General features: G+C 36.6%; 1 protein-coding gene across 2 annotated transcripts in view; it reads right to left on the bottom strand.

Moving 5' to 3' along the window:
- LOC106874793 (ras-GEF domain-containing family member 1B) overlaps nt 1-10,991 on the bottom strand; it is a 171,474-nt gene that overhangs the window by 14,931 nt on the left and 145,552 nt on the right. For both annotated transcript variants that reach the window (XM_014922647.2, XM_014922648.2), the window contains 3 exons: nt 3,259-3,324; nt 2,125-2,190; nt 1,801-1,893 (listed from right to left, as the gene is read on the bottom strand). In XM_014922647.2, the coding sequence (XP_014778133.1) occupies nt 1,801-1,893; nt 2,125-2,190; nt 3,259-3,324 (225 nt within the window). The remainder of the gene's footprint in view (nt 1-1,800; nt 1,894-2,124; nt 2,191-3,258; nt 3,325-10,991) is intronic.

The following is a 10,991-nucleotide window of genomic DNA, read 5'->3' on the forward strand; positions in this document are numbered from 1 at the left end:
TGTGTGTGTGTGTGTGTGTGTGTGTGTGTGTGTGTGTGTGTGTGTGTTTGTACTGTACCCTAATCTATGACAGCAATCAGCCACAAAACCGAGTCTGTTTCTGTCTTCGCTGACGTCAATTGTGGATCAGTATCCACGTCAGAAGTGATAAGATCATGTTCATGGAGCTGACTGAATGATTGATAGGGTGAGAGAGAGAGAGAGAGGGAGAGATAGAGAGAGACAGACAGGGTGGGAGAAAAAGAGAGAAAGATAGGACAATAGAGATAGAGACAGATATAAATATATAAAGAAAGGGATAGATAGATAGATAGAGAGAGAGAGAGAGAGAGAGAGAGAGAGAGAGAGAGAGACAGAGACAGACAGAGAGAGACAGAGACACACAGAAAAAGAAAGGAATACAGAGAAAGATAGAGTAATAGAGATATAGACAGATATAAATAGATAGACAGATAGATAGATACAGAAATAGAGAAAGAAATGAAGACAGATAGATGGATAGATAGATAGATAAATAGAGATAGATAGATAGATCTTTAATTTTCTTTATTAGCCACACAGGGCTGAACACAGATGGGACAGTCAGACAGTCAGACAGACAGACAGACAGACAGACAGACAGACAGACAGACAGACAGACAGACAGACAGACAGACAGATAGATAGATAGATAGACATAGATAGATAGATAGATAGATAGATAGATGGATAGATAGATATGCAGAGACGGGGTATCTATGTTAATACAGTATCAATTTCATTTTAATTAACTCTTGAAATATTAATCAAAGATTAAAATAATTCAAGAATTTAGACAATTTTAATTACAATCAAAATTATAAAGAAATTGTTTCTCAAACATCTATCTTACCGATTCCCTCAACACCCCATTACGAAATTTGAGCTAAGAATATACAGGGATGTAACTAAATACTACACAGCTTTTATTTAGATGAACATTCTACCATTCCTGCAGACCAATGCTGTACCATTCCTGGAGACCAACGCTGTACCATTCCAGGAGACCAACGCTGTACCATTCCTATAGAGTAGCACTCTGCACATGTGTAATTAGCTTATGATAGGGTGTGTGCTGTATAAACAATCACGTTAATAACATTGTAGTTTATATCTTAGATTGGTCATTTAAATATATACATGTCCCACCCATGCCAGTATGGAAGGCAGGCATTAAAGAATGATGATGATGATGATGATGATGATGATATATATGTATATATATAGGTAAGTGATAGGCTTGCCTCAATCCTTCAGGGGTAGTCTGAAGCATCCAAGCAACCAGGGGATGTTTAAATCCGGAGGCACTCCTGGGGATCACCTGTATGGGTACCGTCTTGGGAAGAGGGCATCCAGAGGCAGGTAATTTATTGCTTAAACCGTAGTTTATAATTATATTGCTCCATTCTCCACATAAATATATATATATAAACATACATACATACATACACACATATCTATCTATCTATCTATCTATATATATATATATATATATCATCATCATCGGTTGGACAGTTTGATAGGAGCTGGCTCAGCAGAAGACTGCACCATGCTTTGCTGTCTGCCTTGCATGTGCTTTTGGCTGGATGAATTCCTAACACTAACCATTCCGCAGGGTGCATTCTCTGTGTGTGTGTGTGTATGTGTGTGTGTGTGTATATATATATATATATATATATATATATATATGGTTAATTTGTGTACTGGTTAAAATCTAAGTTTCAAAGCCGAGTTCTGGTGAAACATGAACAAGATTCAGAAGAAGGTAGATGAAAGACTTACGGAACAAATTTCTGTGGCCACAAAATAGCTCAGTCGATTGAACCATTGTATGTAGATTTCCAAATGGGAAGTGGAGCTGGTGCCAGTACAGTTCTGTGAAATAAGCAAAATATAAAGCTTTGTAAAATAGTTGAGTTAACAAAAATAAAAATGTTGCAATAGAACATTGTCTGTGTGAACATACATGCATACGTATATTGTATGGATAGAGCAAAATTTTATGTTGAAGCTAGGACAAAATACAAGATTCTCCCAACATCTGCAGATCAATAAACTAAGATAATTATTGTGAAATGATGAATAAACTAGAATGACGATACTTACACCATTGATACTATCTTTAACACACGCACAAACAAATTCTTCAGCTCCAATGTGGGAAAAACGATCCTGAAAATTACAGAGATTTAAAAATTGGTAAAATGAATTCACACAAAAAATAAAAGGTTAATTTTTGTCTCTAATCCTTAACTTCCTGCTAAACCTTTTGATACCGACCCATTCAAAACTGCCTCTTGATCTACGAAGCAAACTTATTATTTTTAAAGAGAATTAAATTAAAACCTTCCATCAAAATTTTCTGTTAATTGGTGACAGGAATGACAACAGGCTGTAAAATACTACCTTACAATAAGTCTCCATCCGTCCCATGCTAGCATGGAAAAACAGATATAAATTGAATAAACAAATGAATGACAAACACTTTAAACCTTGTAGAGTTTGTTTTGTTTAATATAACTAGGATCCTGTATTATGTGTTTTGGTATCAAAAGGATTAATCTTACTAAAAGAAGAAAAATTATGTCATACCCATTGTCAACCCAGCAAACTGAGCTAAATAGAGTTATGTGCCCTTATGAGATAAGTATTTTAATACTTAATAAAACATGTTGGTGTGATGTTTCTGCAATATTCATATTGGTAAGTCCTGGATATGACTGCATCCAGTAGTGGTGTTGTGTCATGGAAGAAACTCCACTACAAACCCTCACTACCTCGTGACTGCCTTGAAAAAAGAAAAACAGACAACCTCGACAGCAAATAAAGGAGTGGAGTCCTTCAAGTGGTCAGGTGCCCTCTTTGACACTCTTCCAGCATCTCCAGGCTAGGTGGAGCTCTCCAACCCTGTATGCCAATTCAACTGAGAGACGACCACTTGAATGCAAAGCCTGCAACCTGCTGGGTTCCACAGCTGTCTTAGCTTGCTGAGCCACTGTGATCAGATCTCTAAAGTCCTAAGTGTGGTATCGGATTGCACAGACTGACTCTCACTTTAAAACTAACAAGTGCAGGCAGGAAGAGAAGTACTGCAGCATCAAGGATCGGTTTACATAGCCACTTGAGGGTGTTCTACTCTTTTGCATGATCTTCAGACACAAAGAAAAGTGCCGTTATTTACGTCAATGTTTATGTGTATGTTACAAAAAAAAAAAAAAAAAAAAAAAAAGAAATACTTACCAATTCAACGTTGGTCAGTTGTTGCGCCAATGTTAATGGGTCAGGGCAAACATCTATAATGTCGGTCTGGTCAAAAGAGAAAAATTGGTAGAATTTTTAAATGAAGATAATAACAACAGCAATAGTAATAATAAAGTTTATAAATGGGGGTAATAATAATGATGACAATAATAATAATAATAATAATGATAATGATAATAATAATAATGATAATAATGATAATAATAATAATAATAATAATAATAATAATAATAATGATAATGATAATAACAATAATAACAGAGAAAATTGCACTACTGGGCACTGCACACATCCTACGCAAAACACTTTCAATACAGTAACCATAAGAGCATCACAACAAACCACAGCACATACCCAAGGCACACAGAACTGCGCTCGGTAGTGAAGTGAAAGCACGTTATAAAAATAAAACTACTGAACAATAATAATAATAATAATTATAATAATAATTATAATAATAATAAAGATTGGTGTAAGTATGCGGGTAGAACACCTACAAAAATCAGCATTGCTTGGAACTGCAAGAATTCTTCGCAGGGTCCTTGAAGCATGACCAGTAAACAAGTGTCACCTTATTCTGCTGGCTGTGGACAGCTGACACTTTCCATCATACCCAACAAAATAAGCTGAGTTTTCATATAATAATGATAATGATAATGATAATAATAATAATAATGATAATGGTTTCAAATTTTGGCACAAGGCTAGCAGGTTAGGGGGAGATGGTAAGTCGATTACATTACCCCCACCCTCCCCCACCCAGTGTTCAACTGTTACTTATTTTATTGACTGCAAAAGGATGAAAGGCAAAGTCAACCTCGGCTTCTGTTTTTGATGGGAGGGGGAAGCCAGTAACATCGGCCGCAATATTTGGCTGGTACTTGTTTTATCAACTCCCAAAAGGGCAAAAGGCAAAGTTGACCTCAGCAGAATTTGAACTCAAAATGTAAAGATCCCGATCAAATACTACAAAGCACACACACACACACAAATATTAGGTTGAGGAAAACGTTCGTGTGTTGTGTTAAAATAATACTCTTTTTATATATTTTTGTGGGGTGTGTCCCCATTCAGTTCATGTCATGTTCAATGGTGACTCACTGTAATCGTCGAAAATGTGCTTTGTTTCAACAAGACAATGCAAGGCCACATACTGCTAGAAAGACCAGCAACAAGATTGAAGAATTGGACAGTGTAGAAGTTCTGCCTATAGTCCAGACGTTGCTCCATCTGACTATAGTCCCTTCTGATGAATGCAGCACTTTATGAAAGGTTACCGATTCAAGTCATTCGACGAAGCTGAAGAAGCCTGTCAAGAATTTTTTGATTCAAAACTGAAGGATTGGTACTTTGACCAAATCCAAAAATTTGCAGATCATTGGCAGAAGGTCGTGGGAAATGATGGTCTTTATTTTGAAGAATAGTTGTTGTTGTTTTTGAATAAATTCTTGCATTAAAAATCATTATATTAACACAGTGCACAAACTTTTCCCTCAACCTAGTATATATAAATATATATAATATATACACACACATGCACAAACCTAAATGCACATATGCATACATATGCATACATATATATTTATGGAAATATGTAAGTGTATGTGAGTGTGTGAAGGTGCATGGGTAAGTGAACAGGGTGTCTGGGTCTCAATCAAAACATCATGGGTTCAATTTCTGGACCAGGCAGACACTGTATCCTTGAACAAGATATTTCATGTTACTCCAGTCTACTCAGCTAAAAATGAGTAGCAGCTGAGTACAGGTACAACTCTCTCTCTCTCTCTCTCTGTCACATCCTGGAGATGTCACTGGTTCAAAGGAGAGAGGGTGTCTAAGTCAGCTGTGATTACACAGGCACCTATAACAATTAGTGAGAGCATGGTACATGCTACTCAGCCACACAGTTTACATGGTTGACAGCTGGCTCTTAGATGCACACCCCTCCACCACCGCACGTTGTATACATGCATACTGCCATATACACAAACAAACATACATTACATACATACGTACATACACACATACATACAAAAATACATACATATACACACACATCTACACATACATATATATACACACATACATATATACACACATACATATATATACACACACACATACATATACACACATACATATATATACACACACACATACATATACACACAACAGATAGCAAAAAAGGAAACAAATAAAAGATGAAAAAGTAAGATACATAAAGCGAATGATTAAAACCATATGTTGAAAATGGGGAAATAGGTTTAAAATTAAACATTTGATGGTGTTGATGATAATGATGATGATGATGATGATGGTGACGATGATAAACAACAGTTTTATGAACTCATTAAAAAGAAAAATGAATAACAATAATGAAAAAAGCACATATTCCTGACTGAAAATCTAATGAATGAGAGAGAGAGAGAGAGAGAGAGAGAGAGAGAGAGAGAGAGAGAGAGAGAGAGAGAGAGAGAGAGAGAGAGAGAGAGAGAGAGAGAGAGAGAGAGAGAGAAAGAGAGAGAGAGAGAGAGAGAGAGAGAAAGAGAGATAGAGAGAGAGAGGGGCAGGAAACGAGGGGGGAAGAATAGAAGGAGAGGTAGAGGAAAGAGAGAGTCGAGAGAAAGAGAGAAAGAGAGAGTAAAGAAGTGAGTGAGATAGTGGGAATGGGAGAAAGTGGTAGAAGGATTGGTATGTTGTAAAGATCTTAAAGAGAAACATAGAGGTTGTAAAATTAAGTGTGGTCATATATTGATTTCAAATTTTTGGCACAAGGCCGGCAATTTCACGGGAGGGAGTAAGTCGATTACATCAACCCCAGCATATAACTGGTACTTATTTTATCGACCCCGAAAGGATGAAAGGCGAAGTCAACCTCGGTGGAATTTGAATTCAGAACGTAACGGCAGATGAAATACGGCTCAGCATTTTGCCCAGCATGCTAACGATTCTGCCAGCTCGCTACCTTAATAGAGATATTCGATAGAGATAATGCCATCCTTAATCTGTGGGGTTGTATGCTGTAAATCATGTGGCTGACCCCTAACGGTTTCATAAATCTTATGTCAGTTTGGTGATTTTATATTCTGTATCGTCCTTTCATCAGATTAACGTTGGACAGATATACATTTGTTAGGATTATCTAATATCCTCTGGTTAGTCAGCCATTTAAACATACATGCATACGTACATACACACACACACATGTACATACATACATAAATGTATTTGTACGTATACAAATACATACACACACACACACACACACATATATGTATCATCATCATCATCGTAGTTTAACGTCCGCTTTCCATGCTAGCATGGGTTGGACGATCTGACTGAGGACTGGTGAAACCGGATGGCAACACCAGGCTCCAATCCAATTTGGCAGAGTTTCTACAGCTGGATGCCCTTCCTAACGCCAACCACTCAGAGAGTGTAGTGGGTGCTTTTACGTGTCACCCGCACGAAAACGGCCACGCTCGAAATGGTGTCTTTTATGTGCCAGATAGATAGATAGATATGCATATACATACACATACATAGATATATACATGCACAAGCACACACACACACATAAATATCTATAATCGTACATATATAGACACATGTAATTATACATACACATACATGTGCAAATACATACACACATATACACATAGATATATACATACACATATAGATATCCATACATATACATACACATACATAGATATATACACTCACAAACACACACACACACACACACACATGAATATCTATAATCATCTATATATATAGATACATATAATCATACATACACATACATCTGCAAATACATATACACATAAATACATACATATATACATACTCACATTCACAATCTATTGCATTGTAATCATGATAAAATCATTATTAAAGACCACTGGTGAAATTAATTACTTTGCTAATTACTAAGATTGAGTCAGGAAAGTAATTACAACAAATAGAGGAAAAGAAGAGGTGGGGGTGATGATGTGGAGGCAGAAGATGTCTTAACTCTTCGGTGGCTTTATTTATACTAAGATACTAATCGTATTCCGTTAAGGTTTAATATAACCATAATTCTAAAATCTAGGTTATATTGAACAGGTAAGGGTTACTCTTTTACTTCTTTCAGTCATGTGACAGCGGCCATGCTGGAGCACCGACTTTAGTCGAGCAAATCGACCCCAGGACTTATTCTTTGTAAGCCTAGTACTTATTCTATCGGTCTCTTTTGCCGAACTGCTAAGTTACAGGGATGTAAATACACCGACATCGGTTGTCAAGTGATGGTGGGGGTGGACAAACAAGGACACACACACACATATATATATGACAGGCTTCTTTCAGTTTCCATCTACCAAATCCACTCACATGGCTTTGGTCAGCCCGAGGCTATAGTAGAAGATGCTTGCCCAAGGTGTCATGCAGTGGGACTGAACGCAGAACCATGTGGTTGGTAAGCTAGCTTTTTACCACACAGCCACTCCTGCACCTATATATATATATATATATATGGCAAGTTTCTTTCAGTTTTCATTTACCAAATCCACTCGCATGGCTTTAGTTAGCCTGGGGCTATATTAATAAACATTTGCCCCAGATGCCACACAGTGGAACTGAACCCAAGACCACATAGTTGAGAAGGAAGTTTCTAAACCACACAACCACATAATTAACAAAATCTGAAATTAATTAAAAGTCTAAAGATTAAATCAGATCACTGATGCTAACGAGCTAATTACATTGACACCACAACTTAATGTCAAGTTCTATGACACACATCAGTGATAATCGGGTTTAACAGGTGTGTCTGTACCTGAGAACAGGTGGTGTTAAGGTCTTTAAATAGGAATAACTGTCATGTGAGAGTGGCATAACCGTTTGTTGACCTTTATGTGAAAGGTCACCACTAGATATTACATCGTTGGTACAGTATTGTATAGCCTTAGTAAAAACAATTCTTCTTATTATTAATATTATTGGTGGTGAGTTGGCAGAATTGTTAGGAAGCTGAGCAAAATGCTTAGCAGTATTTCATCCATCTTTATGTTCTGAGTTCAAATTTTGTTGAGGGTGACTTTGCCTTTTACCATCTTGGGGTCAATAAACTAAGTACCAGTGATACACTGGGGTTGATGTAATTGACTAGTCCCCACCACCAAAATTTCAAGGCCTTGTGCCTTCATTAGAAAGGATTATTATTATTATTATAATTATTGTCAGCAAGCTGGACAAAATATTTAGATGTATTTTCCATGTTTAGGCATTCTGGGTTCAAATTCTGCTGAGGTCTACTTTGTCTAGGTCAATAAACTAGTCGAGCACTGAGTTGCATATAATCAACTAGCTCCCACTCCCCACAAAACTTCATGCATTGTGCCTATAGCAGAAAGAATTATTATTATTATTATTATTATTATTATGTAAGCTAGTTCACATGAGAAACATTTTACTTCGCTCTAGCTTTCTTTGTTGGTTACAATGTCTCAAGTAAATTATTTTAAGATTTGAAACAAAATGTTGCTGACTTATTAATTTTTTCTTTAACATTTGATAGTAGTTATTGCAGTAGTCATCAGCAATCGTCTTGCTATTGTTGTTTGAAACACCCTTCCCTGTTGCCCATGTAACATATATATATATATATATATATATATATTACATATATCTGTGTGAATGTGTGTATCATCATCATCGTTTAATGTCTGCCTTTCATGCTGTCATGGTGTGTATACGTAATGTGTGTGTGTGTGTGTGTAGCATAAGACACACACTGATATAGTCTAAATATAGTCTATCTTGTGACAACAAAGGTTTGGTTACACTTAAGTTCTCTTACTTAACAAACATATAAACCAACAAACACCACACCAATATCCTGTAATGTAAGAAAGAGGAGCAAAAAGGAAATTTAATTTATTATTATTATTGTTATTATTATTATTATTATTATTATATAATTGAAACAAATGTTTCTTTAATTTTTCTTCTTTTTGATATATTTTTTTATTTTATTCTTTATCTTTTGTTTACTTTACATTTATAGTCGCAAGTCATTTTTTTCTTTTATTTTTTTATCTTCTCTCTTTCTGTTTATCTGTCTCTCTAAGTCATCTCTTTTATTTTGTACATGTACATAGACACTGCCTTTCTCTCTCTCTCTTTCTCCCCGTCTGTCTCTCTCTGTAAGACTCTTTATTCCTCTATACAGCCACCCTCTCTATCTTTCTCATTCTTTCTATGTTCTACATTCTCCCCCTCTCTCTAGTCTGAATCAAACACACTTACTCTCCACCTATATCCCTTCCTTTTCTCTCTCTATATATTCATCTATCATTATACTCTCTCTGTCTCTCAAAACACACCCTTTCTCCCCTACCTCTACCAGGTCACTCCCCACATCCTTCCCCTGTATTTCTCATTTTCTTTTTTTTTAACTCAAAGATGTCTCAAGGCCAATTTCTCAACAATATCCACCCAGAACAGCTCCTTCAATTGCTTCAACAGATCTTTCTGTGTGAATGTACGCATGTCTGTGTTTTGTATGTGCGTTTGTCAGTGTGTATGAGGGGGTGCTGAAAAATTCCTGACTTTGGGTAAAAGAAAAATACAGGAGGATCAGTTAATTATGATTTTATTCAACATATTTCCCTCTCAGATTTACACACTTATTGCAGCAGTCCTTCAGTTTTTCTAAGTCTTGTAAAGGAAGTTTGGGCCTCCAACCAGGCCTTTTGTGATACCCTTAAAACCAGGAAATTTTCAATACCCCCTCGTATGTATATCTATGTCTATGTATGTGTGTGTTTATGAATGTGTATCTCTGTGTGTACATGTACATCTGTTTCTGTGTGTGTATGCATGTTTGTTAGTACATATATGTTTATGTGTGTTAGTGCCATATGTATTCATTCTCAAGGCATTAGTCAGCCCAAGGTTCCAGTTTATGACTCTTGCACACAGTAACATGCAGTGGAATTGAACCCCAAATCCTATGGTTGAGAAGTGTAATTCTTAACAACACAGCTATTCTGTAATGCATAAAATTCTTTTGGAGCCCCTGCCGGCAACTCAGAACTTTCTAGTTCCAGGGCGTAGGGTGGCTGTTGTGGTTAAGAAGCTTGTTTCACAACCATGTGGTCTTGGATACAATCTCACTGCCTGGCACTTAGAGCAAGTGTCTTCTACTAAACAATTAAAAGGAGCACTCTGTCGGTTACGACGACGAGGGTCCCAGCTGATAAGATCAATAGAACAGCTTGCTCGTGAAATTAACGTGCAAGTGGCTGAGCACTCCACAGACACGTGTACCCCTAACGTAGTTCTCAGGGAGACTCAGTGTTACACAGTGTGTGACAAGGCTGGCCCATTTGAATTACTGGTACAGCTCATTTTTGCCAGCTGAGTGAACTGGAGCAACGTGAAATAAAGTGCCTTGCCCAAGGACACAATGTGTTTGGGGTTGATAAAATAAATACCAGTTAAACACTGGGGTCGATGTAATTGACTTATCCCTCCCCCAAAATTGCAGGCCTTGTGCCAAAATTTGAATTGAATATTATTGGCATTATTGAGAGCAGCATGAACATCACAAACTCACATCTATGTCACCTTTGAAATTAATAGAAATGTTTACCAGATAATGGACATCTTTGATTTATATAAAGGAGAAGAAAATTCAGTAATCACTAAAAGAGAAAGACAGA

This window comes from Octopus bimaculoides, chromosome 17 (assembly GCF_001194135.2).
Source record: "Octopus bimaculoides isolate UCB-OBI-ISO-001 chromosome 17, ASM119413v2, whole genome shotgun sequence".
NCBI lineage: Eukaryota > Metazoa > Mollusca > Cephalopoda > Octopoda > Octopodidae > Octopus > Octopus bimaculoides.